This window comes from Polyodon spathula, chromosome 9, assembly GCF_017654505.1.
Source record: "Polyodon spathula isolate WHYD16114869_AA chromosome 9, ASM1765450v1, whole genome shotgun sequence".
Lineage (NCBI taxonomy): Eukaryota > Metazoa > Chordata > Actinopteri > Acipenseriformes > Polyodontidae > Polyodon > Polyodon spathula.
In genome coordinates, this window is record NC_054542.1 from 35,288,797 (window position 1) to 35,313,024 (window position 24,228).

At 36.8% G+C, this 24,228-nt stretch overlaps 2 protein-coding genes across 2 annotated transcripts in view; both read left to right on the forward strand.

Moving 5' to 3' along the window:
- The window catches only part of LOC121320725 (solute carrier family 22 member 15-like), a 17,104-nt gene extending 6,120 nt beyond the window's left edge, over positions 1-10,984 (forward strand). The window contains exons 6-12 of the mRNA XM_041259306.1: positions 285-500; positions 865-1,005; positions 2,129-2,214; positions 2,489-2,609; positions 3,299-3,371; positions 4,175-4,363; positions 6,582-10,984. Coding sequence (XP_041115240.1) covers positions 285-500; positions 865-1,005; positions 2,129-2,214; positions 2,489-2,609; positions 3,299-3,371; positions 4,175-4,363; positions 6,582-6,656 — 901 coding nt within the window. The 3' untranslated portion in view covers positions 6,657-10,984. The remainder of the gene's footprint in view (positions 1-284; positions 501-864; positions 1,006-2,128; positions 2,215-2,488; positions 2,610-3,298; positions 3,372-4,174; positions 4,364-6,581) is intronic.
- Positions 10,985-12,760: 1,776 nt separating this feature from the next.
- mab21l3 (mab-21-like 3) lies at positions 12,761-22,245 on the forward strand. The gene is made up of 7 exons (XM_041259988.1): positions 12,761-12,808; positions 13,708-13,848; positions 14,585-14,656; positions 15,132-15,423; positions 16,369-16,550; positions 18,562-18,756; positions 21,162-22,245. The coding sequence occupies exons 1-7, from the start codon at positions 12,761-12,763 to the stop codon at positions 21,393-21,395; spliced, it is 1,164 nt and encodes a 387-aa protein (XP_041115922.1). The 3' UTR covers positions 21,396-22,245.
- Positions 22,246-24,228: the final 1,983 nt, after the last annotated feature.

Genomic DNA, 24,228 nt, shown 5'->3' on the forward strand with positions numbered 1-24,228 from the left:
TGACGCTCAAAGCATTGAAGTTTCTTTATTTTAAGGTTTCCACATAGGGCAAGGGTAACAGCAAACTTATTCCACTGTTGGGGACCTAACCCAGGTTCAAACCCACCAGGAGCAAAAGGCTAGTGAATTACTTTCCTTTTAAAAAAATACATAGATAAATACATTACAAAAAAAAATGTCTCACTTTGACAGGTTAATTTTTAGTGTGACTCAGACTGAACATTTCACAATCTGGTGTCATTTTTGCTATGGTTATAAAGTCCAGTATGGTTTTGCATTCCCAGGTTCATCCCTGAATCTCCACGCTGGCTATATGCACAAGGGCGCCTTAGTGAGGCTGAAGATGTCCTTCGCTTCATCGCGAAGAGAAACCAAAAACAGAAATGCACTCTGTCCTTAAAACCCCCGCTGGACAAAAGAGACAGGCAGACAGTGGGTGCCCTGGACCTGTTCTGCCACAGGATCCTTCTGAAGCGTACACTTGTCATGATGTATTCATGGTAGGTACTGGAGATGGAGCAGCCAGTGTTACACTGTTATGGGAATTCACTTTATAACAGTTTTGTTCAAGTAAATAGAGGTAAACAAATTCAACAAAGATGCATTCCAGTGATTACAAACTCCATCTGTAATTTAAACCACTCAATCAGAATCTTAAAAAAAAACCCTAAATATAATTTTTTGAGAATGACAGAAACTGTCTATAGGACAATGTGTTGTGCTTGAGACAGGAATAGCGAATGCCTTGCCCCTATGTTTCAAACAGCATAGAGGAATCTCTTAGTTAAATGAGCTACTTTCAGGATAAATCCAGTCTCAAACTCATATCTCATGCCTCCTCTCCTTCGTGTTTCTGTCTGTCAGGTTTGTGTGCAGTCTTGTGTACTATGGCCTTACACTTAACGTAGGGAACATGAGCGGGAATCTGTATGTCAATCTGGCTCTGTCCGGGATTGCCGAGCTGCCTTCTTATCCAATATGCATCTATTTAATTGGTCGGAAATGGTGAGTGAATTTGTAGACCTTGACTCTTGTGAATGGTATTGAGAAGATTTATTTATTTTATTTTTTATGTGTAGCTCGATTGGAGAAATGTGGTAGTAAATATTAAACATAAACTGTTATTGACTATTGAATAAAAATGTGACAGTACAGACCAGTGCGGTCTAATAGAGGATTACAAAGTGTTCAAACTGATATGAAACACCTGCTAGGTGTCTAGTTGCTACTATATGTGAATACTTTATATCTGTTTTGCATAATTTCAGTGAGCACAAGTATAGATAAACCGCCACTTACTCCCAGCATTAGATAAGAGACTTGGTTCATCGGTATTGCAACAGCGCATGGCTAATCATTAGCATACAGTGTGAGCTCAGAAGATCGTAAACAAAGGACATTACTGTCGTTTATTAACATGCAGTGTTTCACACATGTATAATACATTTTATAATAAGCAGGACTTCTTTGGAAGATCAGGTGTCAGAATACAGTGCTGTAAATCATGGGGAAATAATCACATTTTACAGCCTGTGACTTGCACATGCAATGTTGTGGAGAAGCATGACAGTTTTAAAAAATAAAAATATAAAAATATTAATATTACTGCATTTTTACTGAATACTGCATTTTTGCAGTATTCTGGATTTAGCAGGGTCTTATTTCAATTAATTCATTTTTCACAAGCAGTTAACTTTTTAAATGTGTGTATTCTGAAACTGTATTTGTTTGAGGAAGTTGGTTTGGTAATTGTGCTTTCTATCAGTGACTGCAGTTAAATGCCTTTTAAAGTTGTTTATTACAAGACCCACATACCGAAATATGTTATCTAGCAGTTAGACCATTTGAGAATTAATTGTCTTATTTTATATAATAAAATGACCTTTTAGCACCATGAATGTCATTGTTAATGTCTTATCACTAACCCTAACCATAACACTAACCCTAGGGTTTAAGGGATAGATTTAGTGTGACTGTTAACAGTGCAAATTTCAAATACATTGATGTGGGTTATGAATTCAGATATTGGAATGATATTGTTACATGGTTTAAAGCTTTCAAGAAAAGTAAGTACTGAGAGATACAGTCTGTAGATTTTAAGTGTTTGTTGCTTCGTGTTTTAATGTAGGTCTGGACGAAGAAGGACATTGTCAGGATTTCTATTCTTGGGAGGTATAGCCTGCCTCATTATCATGTTCCTGCCAGAGAAACAAGGTTAGAATGTCAACAGCTTATACCCGTGCCCGGCCTGTATACAGAGTAGTCATAATCTGTAGTTACCTGTTTGTTGACAAGGTAAGTGTTGATAGACTAGAAACTACCTGTTATTTGCATTCTTTGTGGACCTAAGGTACTAGAATCTCTTATTCTATGAGATTATTTGGTATTCTGTGTAATCATGTTTGTAACATTGTCATGGAATTAAAAGCTGTTTCTCGTACCAGTCCGAACATGAACAATTGTTACAATACTTTTTTCTTTCTTATAGAAACAGGTGTGTTTGCATATGTAAATAGCAGGTCATTGTCTTTGCTGGGGAAGATGACAGTCAGCGCAGCATTTAATATTGTCTATATCTACTCTTCAGAGCTCTATCCCACTGTAGTCAGGTAAAGGCAAGTTAATACTCACACTTGAATTGTTCAAGTGATTTCAGTTTTTGTTTACCATGTCATTCATTGTCGGTTTGCATGCCACTGTTTGACATAGTAGGCAGTACACTCTGGGGTCTACCTGTATAGTTCTGAATCTTTAACTTTTAATTGGGGAGCTTTCAAGGCATGCTGATCAGAAGATGCATTTTCCGATACTTCAAAAACGCTAATTTGGTTTACATTACTAGTTTCTGTATTTTATTCATGCATTGTAGTAACACGCAGTGATACCACATTTATCTGTGGATTTCACACATCCGTGGACCTATGAAACAGAGTTTCACTGTATTTAAAAAACATAATTTTAATTTAGAAAATTATTGTATACGTAGCCAAGATTATAGTGGCAGAGGTATCGTAACTAAACATGCTTTGATAAGAAATATCAAATAAATGTGTCTTTGGATCATGGGGGGCAGAGTGTTGGAGGAGAACAGATTATGGTGACACCGTGGGCACTGAGTTTTAAAAAGTCACTAGGATTTGATGACTGAAACACAAAATGATACAATGGGGAACTTAACAGCAACAGCAATACATTATTTAACGTAACAAGTAGCTCTTTAGTTATCCATACATAACTGACCAAAATTAAATTCCTTCTCTTTTATTGTTTCTACATGAACCATATTTCCATTTTACAGGAACATTGGGATGGGCATGTGCTCTGTGGCAGCTAGGATAGGGGGCATCATCGCAGCCTTCATCCCTTCTCTGGTTAGTAGTCAGTGCTTGATTCACTGCTCTGTGTGTACACTCTCTGTCTTTATAGTCCCTAACTCTGTGTACGACTTATACGTTTTTTTTTGCATACTTCCAAAAAGAAATGCATTCGTTGTATGCAACGGAAAACAACGTGTACATTTTTTATAATCTTTTCCCAATGTCGTCTGTTTCACAGTGTGAGCTGAATTGATTGATTCAGAGATTCAATCATGCTTCCCTCCAGTTCTTCTTTGTTCCAGGTTAAATAGATTTTTTTTTTTTTTTTTTTTTTGTCTTTCTTTGTTGCTCAGTCATTTAAGCCTGGGATTAGTCTGGTTGTTGTTCTTTGGACTCTTTCCAGTGCCACAGTATCCCTTTGGTGCTGTGGTGATCAGAATAGGACACATTGTTCTGAACTATTACAACACCAAGGTCTTTCTCTTGATGTTCCTGGTCCAGTTCGACTCCTAGTCCAGTATGTGGTATATAGTGGATACTGAATGATCGTTCGTGGTATATAGTGGATACTGAATGATTGTTCGTGGTATGTGTTTTTTTTTTTTCCCATTTGTTTAAGGGGAATAAAAACAATACCATGAATGCTCTTCCAGTATTCTGGAGAAACAGATTTTTGTGAACACTAACCCTCAAGGTTTCTGAAAATGGCCATATGAATCCTTTGGAAGCTGTAATTGTTCATAATAGTTAACATGCAGTATTTTCTAGGAAAGCTGCTTCATATCATGCATGAGGGTATGGACAGGTGTTATAATACAGTTTTGTAAAGTGTCTTTTTCTTTAACTTTTCTTTCTAGAAATCAGTCCAGTGGGCCTTACCTTTTATTGTGTTTGGTGTTGCTGGCTTATCAGCAGGAGTTCTGAACCTCTTGTTACCCGAAACCCTCAACACACCCCTGCCGGAGACCATTTCCGACTTGCATGCAGGGTCATATCGGAGACTCGGAGATGAAGGGTTGCCATTGCAGGCATTCAGCAACGAATTGGTAATAGAATACATATCTTCATATACTGCAATCATTCATTAAAAAAACTATTTACTACAGTGTAACAGGGCTTTACGTTTAGATTTTTACTGGCCCCTTGGGCCACTGAGCTTGTGTTTTTTTTGGCCCGGATCAATTTTATCTGGCCCGATATATATTACTTATATATTTTTAGTCATGATGGCTTTTATTTTCACTGTGTTTCTAACTTTGTAGGGTAACCAAAGATAGACCATGTCTGGATAGCCTGTGGCTAGTTATAATTGGTAGAAATGTTATGCTATTGTAATGCTGCAATGTATTTTCTATTGTTTTGGCCAGGTTACAATATTTGCACTATTCAGATTATTTTATAAATGTTATTATTTGTTAGAATTAAACAGATGTATAATATTTAGATTGTTATATGATAGGGGTTATTTTATTTTGTTATTTGTGCAACATTAAGAAACTGTTGCTTTAATTGGAGAGATATGCGCTGTGACGTTGCTGCTCATTGTGATCTGTATATTAATTCTGTAAACAAAAGGAAAAAACTGTGCCGAAGGAAATACTGAACAAAGAAATATCTTCTTAAATATTGTTTGTACACTTTGTGAACCCGGCTAAACTTTATTGGCTTACACTGTTATGCTGTCTGCTTGTAGTACACTAACACATTTGCCTTTTATTTTTGGGAGCGTAAGAGCAGGGACTAGAGTTTGGGTAATCGAATATGTGAAAATGTTGCACCCTGCGCATTCTAATAGGAAACTATTCGAAATTTCCATTCCTAAGCCTAATAATAAACAGTATTAAAACAATATTCATAATACAAAATAACTATCCTTCTCAGAGCGTTGTTGCTTGTGTAGACTCTCACAAGAAAGATTGTGAAGTCGCAGCAGTCAGACACCTGCTGTCTTGCGAACTGTTACTGTGAGACTATTATTGCTGTTTTATCTGAAAGTCGGGGAAACAAGGTAGAACATTACTTTTTTTTCACTGTCATAATGAAGCCAGATGAAGTCTCCAGTCTAAATGATCGTTTTCATTTTTTTCATAATTACTTTCTTTATGATTATTGATTTCAGTGCTTTCCTTTTGTCCTATTGGCTGCTTAGTTGTAGAAAACCCGATTTGTAAAGATTGTCCGTAGTGGGAGCGATTCTTGCCAACACAGCACTTTGGTAAGTAGGGTTAAATTCTGATGGTACAACAAACATGACGTCCAGTGGGAAAATTCGGATTAGTCCAATTTCGTCGTTATCGGAGGGGGTGGGGGATTGGTTTGTAAAATAGTTTTTGCAGCTTTTTGGCAGACTGGTCCATTTTCCTTGACTCATGAAACGGAAGCCATGTGTACTGTACTTATACTATATATTAGTTAAAAAATGTAACCGGCCAGTCGGGCCTGTGGTGCTTCATAATTACAGTCCAGACTGTGATCTCTACCGGCCCTGGGCCGCAGGGCCATGGTTGAACCTGGTGTAACAAGCTGCCTTAATGCTAGTGTATGAACATCACCAAAAACTACTGAATACCATGTAAAGGGCACTGTTGAAGTAGTCTTACCCCAGGGTGTTCCAGCTAACGTAAATAAGTGAGTAGGGCCTAGTGAGGTTAAAGTACAGTGACAGAGAACTGCAGTGTCTTGATCTATAAATACTTTTTCTTATAATGTAATTGGTCCTTCACTGATCTGTCCCTGCTGTTTCCAGAAATGATACAACACAGACACACACACTCCAGCTATTACAGGTTTCAGGTATGAGGGGGTTCTTTGTGTTGCCACGTAGTTAGTTCTGGTGCTCTAGATTAACTCATCATGCCTTAGACTGACAAACACACCCTATTGATCCTTATGCAAGATTGGATTGCTGCAGTATACCATAGTCCCCTTCTGTGCCAGCTCCTGCTTTTGTATTGATTTAAATAGTCAGTTTAGCAACAAAACAAACAAGTGACATCCAACAAACGGCACCTGCCCCTAAGAATTAATTCAGATTTTTGGGTTTTTGTTTTGCATTTTACCTACTTATCTGGGAGTTTTGAATGTAATTTAATCTGTGATTTGCAAAGAACATCTTGTTCCTGTTGAAGGAGTTTTGTTATTTTTAAGCTGTGTGGAATTTGTGAGGAAATGTAACCCCATTACTTACTGTCATTGTCCCCATACTCTTGCAAGCCTAAAAAAGTGACTGGCATTGAGAATTTTATTTGTGTGGTTTGTTTTCAGGTAACAGAAAGCCCTGGAGAGACTGACGAGGAAGAATACTTGGACGTGAACGAACAAACTCAAATGATCTTGTGAGCAATTTAACTGGAAATCTACACTGTAAAACAGAATGAGTTTGCAGCACAATAAGCACTACAGCTCTGGTCTTTTGAGACAAGAAACTCAAAGGGGCAGTGAAAATAAATACTGACACATAATCACCTGTTCACAGTTATAAATTCTAAAGAGCTACAGATTAGCATCCAATTTCCTCTTTAGAATTTGACAGCACAGAAAGACAATATTATGAAAGTCTTCAAACTGTGGGACAAAATGTAAGCTGCTGTATAGAAAGACTATTGAACTGGTATCGATCTGGTCTGTGTAAAACGACAATGTAAAACTTTAAGGTGCTATCAAGTACAGCTGTCAGGATAATTTTATTTGTTTCTTTTTTGTACATTACTAATAGACTCCTCATATCGGTGTTAATCGACGTAGTTTATATCTCAGTTCTGTCCTCCTGAACTATATTGTAAAAAAAACTCCTATCAAAAAAACTAGACTAGCACAGATGTTATTCTGCACCGTGTGGTTCTTCAGTGCGTGAAGTTTCTGCAGCAGACCAACATGAATGTATCTTTGTGCAATTCATTTAGAGATCATGCTCTTTACAAGTATTGATTTAAGGATAATTAATAATTACAAGTGGATATTGTGTAGACTATAAAAGTATATAGTAACTAAGCTGCATTTCCATATACACTGCTCTCACACCTCAAATTGGCATTCTGGTGATTTCTCTCCAGATTTCCCCTTTGAGATATACTGAATGTTCTATCAAGCTGCCGTTTAGACTTGAATTAAGCAGAAGCTTTAGTTGGGTACAGTGACAGCCAAAGTATATACCCTCAATCAATTTCAGAATTACTCCTGTGTGTAACATGCAATGAATGTTGACTTTGATCAAATGTTTTGATGTACTGCAGTGGAAACATTAAAGGCATTTGTTTGGTGGATAACCCAGACTATCAGGGTTCACATTATTAGAATCATGTTGTTGACTGCATTGAATGCATAGTTTCAGATACATTGTCAGGGCAGTGTATAGGGCAATAATACGTCAAGTAAAATGGTTGTTTGTATTCTAAGGGTCAAAACAATACTTAACCATATTTGGAGTTACTGTAACTCTCTTGCTGGAAAATACATTTTTGTATTGTATATGTATTTATCTTTTTAATATAATTTTACTATTTAGGTAAACGTAATTCATAAGCAATCTCCGGTGGAAGGCCTAGGCAAACTAGGCAGCTGTCCAGGACGGCAAAAAAACAAAAAATGAAAGCAAGGACTGCATTATGTGCAAAGCACCGCTCCCGTGACGTTTAGCATCAAAGTAACTGGCATCACACTAAACAATTCTATCCAGACACGCTCTTTTGCAGGGTATGGAGTGATCAATAGGGAACCTGAGTTCATTCTAACTATTATGCTGTTCTGTAGAGAAGAAGCATTATGAGTGACTAATAGAGACGTAAAATTTCAAGAAGTAAGCCACTAGACAAGACAGGCATTGATTTTCGCCGTCAGAACAAGAATTTGGTAAGTTGATAATTTACGGTATTTTGACAGTAGATAGCAATGCTAGTAAAATGTGTTCAGTTCCAATCTTTGAAGTCCCAAATCAGTCGATAAAAATTTAAAATAATCTGAATGCCGCCTAGCACATGACGCAGGCAATATTGCTAACCTTTAAAGACATGGAATAATGTAGGCTACTAGTTAAACGGAATCCGAATTTAATTGAATTTAGTGGTAAAAATTATTATTTTATTTATTTATTACTTTATTTTTAAACTGACTAGCTAAGCTGCTGTCATCAGATTCAAATCTTTCTACTTACCCATGTGTCATAATTACGGGGTGACCAGATGGCTGTGTGTCACCGGTGAGACAGAATCTTCCGAAGACACTATTTTGGCATAACACCAGGACAGGCTGAGACAGTTCAGATTTACAGACTCCCATCACCACCAATCCATTAACAGACGTGTCAGGTTATTCAATTGATCCGTGATAAGCAATTCGTGCATGTCGGTTACAGCTGAGAAATGTATTAATATAATGATAAACTTGTGAAATTCTGCATTTCGTGTTTGTTGTCTTCATTTTTAATAATAGCCTACATGCTTACCCTTAAGAAGAAAAAAAGGTATGTATTGGGATATGTGCATATATTCTAAAAGCATGCAGTTAGTTGAATTACAGTTTGTAATTAGACTGACAGTATTGGGGAAGGTAGTACTAGTAGCACTTTTCTGCTAAGTTTTTGAATAAGTTTTAATTTTCAAAATGTACGGTACATTGGGAGTGTGTTTAGATCATTTGATGGCACATATTCATGTTAAATTGTGATCCATAATGTTTGCTACACAAGTTAGGAAAGCTGTATTTTCGGTCTGCTCCACAACCTACCGTTTTAAAATGGTTGGATATGTCCCTGTAGCGTTGTGTTCTTAAGCAAGAAAAAGCTAATTTGCAATATCAAAGGAATGTTGTTTGCCAAAACATTAATTTTCAACCTGTGCATTTAGTTTCATATTAGTTTAAAGTGATGATGTCTTTGAAGTTGTGCAACAGTCATTTCAAAATTCAATATACTGTAGGAAATCAAATTTTAAAGTATGTACACGGCCTGTACAATTTTTCACAACAGAAACCAGCACACAGAGTGATTGCACAATACAAGCCGAATCAAAAACCTACTGATTTTTTAAAATAAATACAGTAATAGGGTGGCAAGTTGCCTAGCACTGGTCCTACCAGTGAAAGGGATTTGGTATATACTGTAGAAACCACTGCCTGCTCCAAAGCATCCATGAGTTTCAATGCTTATCTCATATGATAAAGGTTTGTCAACACAGTTCTTGAATGAGAAGCACTTTTAAGTTATTTTCTATCATTTTAGTGCTTGCTCAAGTGAACTGCTTTATTTAACATTCGCTCTTAAAGTTTAAGTGTCATCACAGCAATGCTTTCGAAATTACTAAAATATTTTAATTGGATGGTGGTTTAGTTTAAAACAATCGACTGTAAGAATCACTTTTTTTAATATAACACATTTAAAATCTGCAATAGCTTGGCATTTGATTCCTCGTTGGATTGTGCAGTTATTGAGTGCAGAGAATGTCTGATTGTCCTAAAAAAAAATACATTGAATTGTACTTAAAGAGGCATCATTACCTTTTTCAAGTTCCAAAATACGGTTGTGGAAACATGATTATATGTTGTATGTTGACAGCTACACGCTGTCACTGGAAACTTCTTTATTTGTAATTCGTCTAACTGATGTGCACTCTGATGTTCCCTGTTTCTCGCGTCTTGGCAAAAAATGTAAAAATATCTTTGGATCTAAGGCAGTTAGGAGTAACCATATATTTGTTTTGTACAGTTTTGTGCTGTTCTTCATATTGATATAAGGTTTTGATTCACATTCATTTTTACGGAATCTATTAACCTGCATTTGTGTTGACATTTGACCTTTCCATGTGCCTCTATTTTTGCTTATGTCTAATTTCTGAGCAATGTGCCTTTTGCTTTCCTTGAAGGGAATGAGAAAACTTTGAATAAAATACTTGCATGTAAAATACAATCAGGTTACATACAATGAGTGTGCATTTCCTTTAGTGCAATAAACATCTTTTTCATGTAATTTGCTGTATTTACTGGTCATGCCATAACATTTTTAAAACTGTGTAATAAGATTCTGTGTAGTAAAAGCCATGTTGTCAGTACAAACCATGCTTGAAATTGAGGCATTTTTTTATCTTTTATTTTAATAGCGAAAAAAAAGATGAAACTTAAGAGACACAAGAAAGTTTTACATGATCCAGCTGGTAATACTTTCCCATGATAGTTCTTATAATATGGGCAAGTATAAAATCAAGTAATGTACATAAGAAAGGGACCAGTCAACCTAACACTTCCTTTTAGCTGTACATGTGCAATCGCTCAACCCTGCCTACAATGCAGCCAAAATCCAGTTTGAAAAACGTTTCACAACGTTAACCTACTGAAATGGTAAGTATTGAAAAATGCAAACGTGTTACACTTTCAATGAATAATAAAATAAAAATAAAAAAACATAAAAAGTGTTTTTAAACTTGAGAGCTGTATCATACTCAGCAATGGGGATAAGCTATCAGGAAATTGTTGGCGGCTATCAGGAAATTGCTGGCGATATTTAAAAAAAGGCCAAGATAAACATCCCACAAATTGCAAGGAGGCAAAATACAGCACAGCAGTAAAACAGACGTATCAGACGCAAATCTGAAGATGATGAGATTTTGGTGAAGCACTCCATAAACGGTGTACTGGTCATGCCACTGGAGAAGGCAAAACAACTACCAACAAACTAAGTGACTGAGCAAGTTGCACGAATGCATTTTGTTTAAAATAAAGTAAAAACAATCACTGTTAACCCAGCTTTTCCTGGATGTTTTTACTAAAATTACGATTTGAATAGGAAGTTATATTTTGCATTTTTGCATGTATACTACGATTTTAAAGCCTTTCAAACCATAACGATACAAGTGCTGTCCTTGTAATTCCATCCTTGTTACCCTTTTACATGCTCTTGAAACAGTTAACAGATTCATTAGGGGAGCTGTAATCGAGTCAGTGAGTCTGAGAATAAAATTAGCAACATGTCCACTATTTGGGAGTCAATGATATTGAATGTGTCACATTGTATTAATGTGCCCAATGCTGATGGCTTCCTGTATATTGAGTCTCTGACAACGGTCTAGTAACCCAATTGTTTAGTTCAGTGTGAGCTTTAAAATTCATAGTTTTTCATGTTTTAAGATAAAAATGGTTATTTTTGTAAGATATACAACAAAAAACTGTGTGTGTGTGTGTGTGTGTGTGTGTGTGTGTGTGTGTGTGTGTATATATATATATATATATAATGACATTATATTTATTGTAATGTACAGGGGGTATTGGTCAGTGTTAGATACCTGTATGTGCAAATCTACAGCTAGGTGGCACCAGAGAGTAACTTTTGTAATGTTCTGGTAAAACTATTGCTCATGTCTTTATAAAAGTACATCTATACTGTCATATATAAAAACTTTAACCTTCCCAAGGGTTAAATAAAAATGGGCTCAGGATCTTGGCCACACGATCTTGTACAGACATTTCATTCTCTTTGTTTTGATTTTTAAATTAAACAAAGTTCTCCAAATTGATTGCAGTTTTGTTGGAAGCGCTTTTTCACTCGAGTGTAGAATAAGGTCAGAGTATCTGTTACCAGCAGAGGTCCCAAAGCAGTGCGTTATGTAGTTCTGTTTTTATATCTGTTTTTCACTTGGCCTGAGAGAGCTTGGAAAAAGAGTCAGACAACCAGTTAGAGAAAAGGTTTCTAGTTATTGAGTACAGCTTCTTTGGAGTCTTGCAGTAAGTACTTGGCATGTCCGAGTAATCAAGCTGATGAATCCTCAATGAAACGAAGGTGATGAAATGAGTGATTGTTATAAAGATCTTACAGTACTGCATAACCTGTACCTCTCTTTGCACTAACATTTATAAACTCATTCAGTGTAATTCCAATTGTTCCATCACTGGCAGAGGTTTTATAAGCTACCTCTATAGGACATGCACTTACCCTGATGGAGATAGGATTGAAAACTGATTTCATTCCTAGCACTGTAATAAGCACTTTCATTTGTATGAGTTTTTTCTGTTTTGAATCAAACCTCAATGATGACTTCAAGTGAAATGTGCAGTATCCTGTATGGAGGACTAAAGGACCATCGGGACAAAACCTGCTTCTGTTTAATGCTATCTAAAAATCAATGAATACAATTGATTGTTGACGGTTAAAGTGCTTCCCTGTGAGTTGTATTTGTGTCAGACAGCATCACAGAGGGAGGTTTAGAGCCGTTCGTGTTTGTGACAGAAACCAGTTTTGGCAAGGGCTTAATAGACAAGATTTTACAGTACACACAACTCAGGTGGAAGTTAAGTACTCAAAGAATATTGAGGACAGTCAAACCTCCCTTAATATATTCATAGTACAGCCATATGCTGCTACTGAATAAAAGCTGAAAGTCTTTTGAATGTGGAGATTCATCTTGTAAAGATACGCAGGAAGATAAATATAGATATCTGAGAAAGATAGAATCCAGATTGCAATGACAGATTTTACAGATGAGGATTTGGATAACTATCTGCAGAACCAGGTAAGTAGTTCAGGTGAATCTTTTGAAATGCATTGCATGTTATGAGTAGTAGCTGAGTAACTTGAGTAATATAAACACCCGTCTTTATTATCTGTAAATCAAGCCCAGATCTTTTGGCATATCAGAAAGGGTGCTGGTCTCTGAGACTGGGGACCGGGCTTCTATCCTCAGTCACTGCTTTCTGTATTATATTAAGAGTACTGGTGTGAATCTACAGAAGTTCCCTACACAACATTAGAAATATGTGGGGCCTTGATACCTAATGTGAGGGCAGTGGACCTGCACAGGAAACAGGAGTGTCTGTCCTTAAACAGTTGTGGAAGAATAAAAAAGGGTCTGTTCTTAAACTTGGAGTGTTGTGGAAGAAGACATCTGTCAACTTGTCAATGTGAAAATAAAAGTCTAAATGATAAAAGGCTTGTGCTAAAAAGATGAAAGAACATTTTGGTCATGGTGGTTATTACACCTTTATTTTGCCAGCCCACACACAGTCCAAACTGTTTGCAGCCACAAAGTCTATATTTTGTTTTGCTGTTGCTTGAAAATAACTGAATTTATTTGATATTTGTTAGAATTCAGTTTCATTGAAAGATGGAAACAAGCAGGTATAACAGAACATATCAATTGCTTAATGGCCTCCCATAAATTTGTGACTCCAAAAACGCTACTGAACCTAAGTTAGGAGTCCACCAGGATTATTTATTGTTGGGTCTTTGTACCCAGCACCCGGCACTATTCTATCCTCAAGGTCCTGAACAGTTTTTGGTATTTCTAAAACAAAATGAAATGGTATAAAATATGAAGATATATATGGCAGCCATGCAGCCATCTTAACCACGAGTGTAGTGTTAATATGCTAGAGTGTCGTTAGAGGATGATCGTCTGCTGCTTGTGTGTAGGTGGATCTCCGGCACCGGCAGGTTTTTAAAACTGTGGAGGAGGTTCAGAAAATCATCCAGGCCCTGACTGCAGAAGTCAGCAGAAAGGACGTGAGGTTTCACTCAATCGCCAACTCAGGAATACACAATGATAACGTCAAAGTAAGTGCTGCATTCATTATGGATCAGAAATGTAACCCAATAAAAACATAACACGTAAAACAGTGCTCTGTTAAACCTCCAAGGCCCAGCAGACTTCCACTCCAACAATAATGAGAAATAGTCACATGTCCCTGCTTAGTAAATGAACATTGCACAGCTACTCCTGCAGTACCTCGGGGGCTTGCCCTCTACTGACAGTCTCAGGGATATATATATACAAAGTGTTAATAATAATAATAATAATAATAATAATAATAATAATAATAATACATGTATGTACAAGGTTGTGTGTCTCAATACTGACCCAATACAGTGTAAATAATAATATACAATTTAAACCAGTGATTCTCAATCAGGGAGGGGAAAGGGTAGTAATTAAAAAAAAAAAAAAAAAAAAAAAAAGGTTGAGAACCCCTGGTATAAACTGAAGTTTATATATATATAATGACATTATATTTATTGTAATGTACAGGGAGTATTGGCCAGTGTTAGGTACATGTATGTTCAAATCTACAGCTAGGTGGCACCAGATAGTAACTTTTCTAATGTTCTGGTAAAACTATTGCTCATGTCTTTATAAAAGTACATCTATACTGTCATATATAAAAACTTTAACCTTCCCAAGGGTTAAATAAAAATGGGCTCAATATATTGCTGCCTCATAACTTTTGTCAATTTGATTTGAATTCAAGCTCTAATGTGAATTGTGTGATTTTTTTTTTTCTTTCACTGTCAGGATCAGCCAGCTTTAATAGCCAAATGGTCAGCTCTTCTGAGAGGAAAAAGTGCATTCAACCCAGCTATACAGGTACATAGGAATTTAACATCTCTGTGAGCCCACCTACCTACTGCCACTGTTTACATCTTCCACATGTAAATGAAGACATTCTCCTTCCCCTTCAACCCCTTAACTTATACCACGTTTTACTGACTTATCCATTCATAGCCCAACAGATGCAAATTAAAGTTTAAAGCTTATTTATGGTTTGCTGTTTTGAGTTATCTTGCTGCCTGGAGGTTTGCAGAGTTTAGTGGCTTCATCTTGTCTAGATCTTTATAGGTTGTGTTGAGTTCTACAGGATACATAAGCAACAGTGGTTCATGTATTTCTATTCTGATGTAATTAAGCCTATGGATTTCAACACCAGTGTGCAAACTTGCAAACAGATACTTCCCCTAAACTAGCGGACACATTGATTGAAGGTATAAAAAATAGCTCATTCCTCTGGTCAAATAGATAAACGATAAGATGTACTAGCATTTTGTTCTGTTTTGTTTCTCAGGTTCTTACCCCCACATTGTTCCTGGTCTCTGTCCCTGTTAGGGGCCTCTCAGGGTACAAGGAGCGCAGAGCAAGGCAGTGGCGCTACTACACCCTGAGTGGCTCCAAGCTGCTCTCCCCTGTGCGTGAGCCAGAGAAGCTGCACCAGTGGCTGGAGTTGGAGAACTTCACTACCAGCTGCCAGGAGTGGCACAACTCCAGTGTGGCCATTGAGGGGGACATCGTCCCGGCCAAAGTAGGGAACCTCTTCAAAGAACTGCTGGAGACCTCCATCGAAAGCTGCAACCTTACTAGTGAGTTCAAGCTTTCGGTCATACCTGTATGAAGTTTCCACTTACATTGCGTGAATGGCCGATTAGTGTTAATCCTGGTAACTAACTTGGTCCCACCCATGGGTTACAAAATGATGTAAATAAAAACAAAACATGTTAAATATAACTGAAATACAAGAAAAGATGATCTGATGCTACTAGATGTTATTACTTACAGAATTTTGTATTTTCAGACACATTTCATGCGTCACAGCGACTCTCTTTTTGAAGTTTTTGATGTCTTGTCAAATATAGTTTAAATCATTTATATATAAAATGTATTTAAAAAAAAAAAAATACATATATAAAATCACCTGTCATTTTGAGCATCTGTATATATTTTGTTTTAACAGGGAATATCTGGGGATACAACTTCTTACCTATAGCTTTGTGTGTTAATTCAGTTTATAAATGTGTCCGCTTTCCTTTCAAAATACTGACCGATAGATTTAATATTGTGCACATACACAAAGAGATCTCTTGCAGAGGCTGTCATTCACAAAGATCACAAGAAACAGCTGTTGTTTGGTGGGGGTTACTTTTTGATTTTCAAACAACCCAATGGATAGACTTTTGTAAAGATTTTTTTTTTTATGCACATTTTATTTATATCTATTTGAACATGTCTATGCTTTCAGTTTGGAATGACAGATGCATTGCAGAGGATGCTGGGTTAATTACATGCACCCAGTAGGCTACAGCAAGTTTTGCACCGGGGATTTTCAAATTCATGACCACAGGTGTCCAATTAGACAGCGCAGCAACAACCCTTTCTTTTAAACACGGTGTTGTGTGAAAAGGTGGACTTGTCATGTATGGCGTACTGTGTTTTATTTTATTTTTTTTCTTTGTGAGAACTGTACAGCTACACTTTTGTGTGGTGGAATCGCAGATCATAACATTAACATCCTTTGTTTTTCTCTGCAGGGAAAGTGAGTATATTAGAGAGTGTAGGGTCAGTGGTGCGTGTTGCCGTGGAAACATCAGAGCTACAGGTTGAGGTGGAACTTATTCCAACTGTGGAGCTCATAAACTGCTGGCCAAAAAAAGCACGATGGCCCAGATTCTTCAAACGGTGGCCCTCAAAGGAGAGAGCTCGATGCAGTAAGGTGAGCGATGTGAATTTTAGTATGAATAATAGTATTAATGTTGGACTTATAGTTATTAAAATGAAGAACCACAATAAAGACAGTGGATATATATTACCTGAAACATTAGGGGTTAATATAGGGGAAAAGGAGGTACTGTAAAACTAGGGTACACAAATACAAATATGAACGTATTTGTACAGCACTAAATGAAAGCTTGACAAGTACTTATGAAGGAAAGCGTGCCCCTTCAGGCACTATTAAGCATTACATATTGATTACAGAACTGAATGCATCGTCTCTGTGTGTAGAACCATGATCCTTGGCCAGCATAATCAAATTTTACAACAATTTCAAAACAATTTGTACATAATCCTTGATCATTGTGAGCAGATACCTAACTGTGTGTGGCATATTAATGAGGTTCAAAGTATTTCTGTTTTACAAGGTATGACAGCCACTAAAGTTTATAAACTACCAATCTTTATCTGATCATTAATTAAAAATAGAATACTATTTTTAATGATTAACCTGTATGTACACTTCTTCCCCTTGGACTTGGTGTGGTCAAGCTAAAGTCTTCTTCACACTAGTACTCCTTCTCTGGTCCCGATCTGGGTTCTGGCTACCTGGGTCACAATCCTGCGTAGTGTGAAACCATGTACCTGGGTCATACCCTGGTTGCAGCGATCCACCTCAGGGTGTGGGTAGACGCTCTTTGACCCAGGTCGAGCGAGACAAAATGCATAACGACCGCTTGTAAGCCAACGAAATAACAAACAGCCACGTCTGTGTGAAGGTTTCACTTCCATAAGGAACACTTCTGTTTATTTTGTTTAGCCATATTTTTGTTGATTTGAGACACACAATGAGCCAGATTGGAGTAGGGCTGAAGTAGCTTGGATGGATCTGTAACAAGCTGCTTCCGGTGCACTGATACGACTCGCATCACTGGGTCCCAATCCGGGTAGGTTCCGACCCGGGTAGAGCATGTCAGTGTGAAAGGGGCTTAAGATTCTGTCAGACATATCCGAAGCAACTTTCAGGTTTTACACACACTTATACACTAAATTAAATTAAATCCAAACAAACAAACCCCCCTATGTATATATTTAATATGCTTTTTTTTTTTTTTTTTTTGCTATGTAGTACCACACCACAAGTTACATTAGATTAAAACCCAGGATTTAGTATGTCCCAGGAAGGCATAGTGAAATCCCAGGGCAAAGGTGGCGACCCTAATTCTGGTATTGCACAGCTGTGCTCTATCGGTTTCTAATCAAATGACTCTGAGCTACTGTACCAGATTTGTAAAGTTTTAAACCAATGGTAATTTGTACTACGCATGAACTATTTTAAGCAGGCAATCAAGAAAGTGAAGGGGAGTAAAGAAAGGTATCTTGAGGCACCTGTCAGGAAGACACTATCAGCTTCTATTTGTGCAAGGAATGAAAATGATATTTTGCCCTTTAATGTTGAATGTTTACTGACCAGAAAAACAATTGCACTGGATTATTATTCTGCCCTGTCATTTCATAACATTAAATTAAATTACTAACAATTTGATAATAATATCCTTTTCTTTTTCTTTTTGAGAACTCCAGTGTTTACTGTTTACTTCAAATTACACAAAGACAAATACTGTACTGAGCCGGTCTATCTTTTCACACACCGGACCGCAGCACATCTGTTTCGCATGGAACACATCAGTTATTGGAGAAACATCAGCCAACTTTGCTTTAGACTTACAACTCTGTCTGATTCTTATCATTTTGGCTGCCCATGAACCTTTAGGTGAGCGTAACCCCTGAACTCAAGTACACAGCCTTAAATGTCACATGGAGACCATCACTACACATGGGATGAAAATTGAATAGATTTAATGTCCATCCCTTGTTAATTTCACAGGTACAATGTGCCTCTGCGCGAGCCGACTCAGGGGCTGCCTAAATTAGCTTAAAAGTTGTTTAAATGATTAAAAAGCATATTAGAACAAAACATACCGTCTGAATAAAATATTTTATTTCCATAGTCTTTTGGGTTTAACCTGATGGCTTCCTCCAATTACCACTGGTTCCTGTCCTTCACACGGGTGGAACAGGTTTTGATGGGCAGCATTGACGAAGATGGGGGCTGCAGGAGGAAGTGCTACCGGGTCATCAGGCAGTTAAAAGAGGATACTTGGTGCCCTGGAAGTAAACCTGTCATCACTGCTTATCATCTACAGGTGAGGAATGTAGGTGAAATTGGTATGTATGTATAGTGAAAAAGTCATTAGTGCACAGCCCAAGTTCATAAATCTTTCATATGTTCATAAATCTTTCATAAATCTTTAATCTGACCCAAAACAGCACAGAATATTAAAAATGTAGTCTCTGTTTAGTTATCAGCCATGTTGAGTAATAGACTAACCAAATTCCACTTGTTTGTTGTTTGCAGAGACTGGGAGGGTTGCACACTCAGTATGGCTCAATTGTATCTTTAATTCATCTTAGCCTTAGTGCTCAAGAGAGCAAAAAGCAAGCGGCAATGTTTTATATCTAAAAAACAATTCTTTATTATTAAAAACACGAAAAACAACGCTTTTCAACAATACGTGTCTTCATCAGGTGTTTTATATATATATCTATCTATATATATATCTATATATATATCTATATTATATATATATATATATATATATATATATATATATATATATATATATATATATATATATATATATATATATATATATATATAAAGTTTTAGTGCATACACGTTACTTGGCAGTAGCCCGAAACTGAAGGTGGAGGGCAGTGTGCGTGTCTGACGCTATAAAGATAACAAAGCTATGCTCAAAACTAGAATTGGTTAGAACTGGTTTAAAAGGCCAGTATGGGATAATAAAAATAGTTTAGAGTAATACAAATGAGTTAACTATTAATGGGTAAGTCTGGCATGTTGACGGCATGTGATAGGCTATATGTTAATGAACGCTTGTTTTACTGTATACGTAAGAACTGTAAAGCAGAAATCCTATGATCTTCAGTGCTGTTGAGGGTCACCCAGTACTTTGAGTTCACTGTACTATGATGCTGTCAGACTTCTTCTTCTTTCTGTGTAATAAATTACTTTTGGTGAGAAACATTACCTACAAGATTTTATTGACTTCTTTGATCAAGGTAACATCACATACAAGGACACAGACAGATTAATTACCATTAACCCCTTCTTATATGCAGGCATACAGCAAAAAATATCAATGACCTGTCAGCGATTTTTCAAAGCATGTATAGCAGGTGTTGACTATTATACATTGGAAATTATATATTGTTTTATATATACATCACATTTCTTTTTAAAGTAACTTTTGTGGACAAAGGAAAATGTGCAATCTCAGCTATATGTTTCTGATTACTGCACTTCTAACAGTATGATGTAAACCCTTTCACAGGAAACATTTTCAGATATTTAGCCAAGTATTCCCTGTTTGTAATTTAATATATGATTTACAATGGGATTCTGCTTCTTAACAATTTATTAGCAGGGAGAACAGGATATTGCAGTCAGGATATTATTCCAGTGGTGTCTGTTTGTCCTTTTCTCTGACCACTAAACCATGCATGTCACAGCTGCATACTTCCTGTTTAAGAGACACAACTCAAAAGATTTCTGTATGATAACTCCACTGTATGAAAAACATTTCTGTGACATCACCCTTTGATCTTTTGATTGATTAATTATACTAATTATCTAATTAAAAGTACTAATCCACAGTTTGTGCTACGAATCCACAGAAAACTGTTGATTCGGCAACAATCATTTCAACAATTAGTTAATTATAGTGTTACACATTTCAAACATATCACTTTGAAAAGGGCTTGCAGTTTCAAGTTACCATTTCATAATGTTAAAAGTAATACAGTTATACATTAAAATAATAATAATAAAAAAAAATCATAATTATAAATTACATTCCACATAAACATCCACCTTCCGGACATATCTTTTCGGACAGGCTCAAGAACAACCGCAATTTTATCATCGCAGTACATCTCCATCAATAACACAGACATTACATTTTATTTCTTTCGTTTATCCACTGCTTCTCGAAAATTCTGGCAATGATATTTATGTCTTCATCTGTTTTAGCTCTGGAGAAACGATCAATAACTTTACTCTCCATTCCTGGTTCACGTTGCTTGTTTTTTGTATATTTATTTTGTAATATGCCATTTTCGTGTTCTACACTTAAAATGTAGTCCTCGCTACACTTAAAGAGACAGTGTTGTCTGTGTAAGTGGGATTTCAAACACAGAGGAGCAACATTCCCACAATGTGAGAGACAAACATTATAACAGAATATAATCTGTATATAAATTGTGGTAATATGTAGCTAGGGCACACATAGTTCAACCAAAAAAAAAAAAAAAAAGTTACTCCTAAAAGTGTCAAGCTTTAATCAAAGTGGAAAATTTAATTTTGTCAGAAACTAGGCCCTTCTCTGTGAATGGATAAGTCAAGTTGTTTTAAACGGCTGTCATACTGTATATTTCAGAATCATAGCCCAGGTTTACATGAATGCAACATCTGTGTTTTTTTTTTTTTGTTTTGTTTTGTTTTGCGTTTAATTTTAAAAAAATGTTTCAGACACTTCTGATGTGGACTTGTGAGAAATACCCTGGTACCAAAGACTGGCGGAACTTTAAAAAGAGCTTCCTCCGGCTTGTTAAGAAGCTACACAAGTGTGTGAGCCAGAGGTACCTGAGGCACTTCTTTGTGAGGGGCTACAACCTGCTAAAATACACCAACACCATCGAGCTGGACATCACGGCTAAGAAAATCTCAGATTTCCTAGAGAATCCTGGGCTCTACATCCACTAACTTAAAGATACGAGAAAACAGAATTTAGCAAAGAAAAAGTCATGACTGTCCTTGTATGTGCGTCTGCACCCATATAACGTGGTGCAACACAGTAGAAGTAGTGCAGCAAAGCTAAAAACACACTGAAAGCATGGTTCAGCACAGACAAGCAAAATGAATCCCTGAGAACTGTAGTAAAGCATGCTAAAAACCAGTTAGCCTTGGAAAAGCACAGAAAATGCAGTATAGTCTTGAAAAAACTATTGTAAACCTGCAAAAATGACTGTGACATAGGCTTTTATAAGGGCAGTTCTTTCTTTCTTTCTTTCTTTCTAAATGTTTTTGAGCTCATGTAATAATTCATGATGTCATTTATTTGATAAATCTTTTGCAAAGACGGTTTTGATGAATTAATTAAAGTTGGTTATTCATGAAACTGTTAGGTTGTTGTCAATGTCTTTATGTAAATAAAACTGTATTTAATCCATCACAAGCTTTGAATGAGTTAAAAGCTTGGTGTTGGTGTAACAGGCAGTGTCAGGTGACACAACAGTGATGAGGTGAACAGAACCATTATAGGCTCACTGATTCACTCCCAGACTCCTCCTCCTTGCACCTAACCACAGTATGACACTTTGAAAAGTTTAACCCTAACCCCACAATGTGGATGAGGTGGCATATGCATTGATGTTTTGGTTTATTATTTTTAATCCTGGCATTGTTGCTCACAATGTTGACTTTTTCTACTGTTTTAATGTATGTTGCATGCCCAATGTTTGTTAGGAAGTCATTCATTATTCGGGTTCTACTATTTTATTCCCTAATGTACCTCTATTAACATTAATGTGGGAACAGGAGATTGTGTGTGTTGTTTTATAAGAAGAGTTAGATCACAATCTTTAAAAATAAATCATGTACATCTTATTGTTTGGCTGATCCTTTAACTTGGGTGCATGCTGTTTGCTTTGGTCAGGTTCTATGTACTGTACAGTCACTGTAACACAACATGACTATTGAATTATATATTTTTTTGTTTGTTTGTTTAAAAGTAGAAAGATGGTCACTAAAATCAGAAGAGTGAGTCAGATTCTGAATTAGGGTCTTAACTGTCTGTCCTTGAAAAGAGACAGCAATACTTTTGAATCAGGTAGTGTAATTCACACATTTGTTTCCCTATCCACAATCTGTGAATCACAGGTAGTTAATGTGGTGTCATTTTAATTTGAAATTACACAGATAAAACAGGACACCCAAGGAAGCAACGACATGTTCCAAAAAAAGTGTTGCTTTAGGCGTCATTGGTGTTAAAAAACAAAATGAAATCGATAAATAGCTTGTGAGAAGAAAATCATGTCACAAGCATTCACCATCTAGTGAAGCGAAAGGTCAAACTGAATGACCTTTCCAGTGAGTCAGCAGTACCTAAGCTGTAGCCACTGCAGTTTAAAAAGGCTTTTTTTAAAATATAAAAATAAAATAAATCTTCACTGGGGGGAGTATTAGGAGGCAGTGTGGTCCAGTGGTTAAAGTCTAGCGCTTGTAACTAGAAGGGCACCAGTTCAAATTCCTCCTCTGCCACTGACTGACTCACTGTGTGACCCTGAGTAAGTTGCTTAACCTCATTGCGCTCCATCCTGTGGATACAATGTGAAATCAATGTCCTATTGTTCACAGTTCACAGTGCACAGTGCACAGTTCACAGCCTACCACTGTAAAGTGCTTTGTAATGGTGGTCCACTATGAAAGACACTATATAAAGATATAATTCTTCTTCTTATTATTATGATATTAAAAACCTCAGATCTCCTGTCAACAAACATCAAATGAATGGAAGTGCCAGACTCCTCGGGCTGTGTATACAACACTTATAGACACATTCCATCGGTGTGCTCATCTGTCATTTTCAGTCTGCATGTTTGTCCCAGCAACTGAGCCTAAAGGAGACCTGTGAGAAACAGCTGGCTCCCCATCATATAGTTGGCAGTCATCCATTAGAATATGAGGTAACAAAGACTTTTGGAATCAGTACTTATTTTATATTTTTCACACACTGCAAAAATCCATCCTGCTCTACTTTCTATGCACTGCTACGGTAGATACAGGATAATATAACAACCTGCTATATGCCAAATTGGAGGCGCTCCAGGCACACTGTTGGTTTCACATTTTAATGCATTTTATTGTATCCTCTATATGTAGCTCGTGGCATGTTGCCTTTTAATCCACGCCCACTATAGCTCTTCGGTACTGGTATAGCTCTCCACACAGGCAGTTAAGACAGGTCTGTTCCGTCTCTGACCTGCCTTGTGAGGTAGTTCAGAGCCTCACAAAATATTGCCACTCTGCTGGTATTCACACAGCCCACCATGCTGCTTCAGTGCTGGCTCTGAGCTGTAATAACTTGTCTGTGTGAAAGGGGGCTATTGTGACCAAAATCACTAAGCAATGCCAACATACAAGCTCTTCATATATGAAGTACTGCACAAGAACCCTGTCAAGTTGAAGGTTTTACAGAATGAATGCTTGAAGGCTTGAAACACAGAAAGTCAATGAAAGCTAGCCTAGATGACCTATTGTTATTCAGAAATGATAGTGGTCTTTGTATAGACATCTGTCTATGAGGAACGGCTAAACTCAATTCATATGGACATTCAGGTGTAAGGCAAGTACATTAATTGACTGCAACACAGCTAGATCACAAACACCATCACTTGTAAAAAGGGCAGAGAGGATACAAATCCATACTTGTTGCTATATAGTGTATATTAGAAATGACAGTTGGTCCAATTATTTATTTTTGCTCACAAGCCACAATAATTATCTTGGTTTCACTTTGAGGGGGTTTGCTGGGATC

Bases quoted from the DNA above. Each gene is read 5' to 3' on its own strand.
- mab21l3 (XM_041259988.1), top strand. From the start codon at position 12,761: ATGACAGATTTTACAGATGAGGATTTGGATAACTATCTGCAGAACCAG. The intron at 12,809-13,707 runs GTAAGTAGTTCA...GCTTGTGTGTAG, and splicing joins ATAACTATCTGCAGAACCAG to GTGGATCTCCGGCACCGGCA. The intron at 13,849-14,584 runs GTAAGTGCTGCA...TTTCACTGTCAG, and splicing joins TACACAATGATAACGTCAAA to GATCAGCCAGCTTTAATAGC.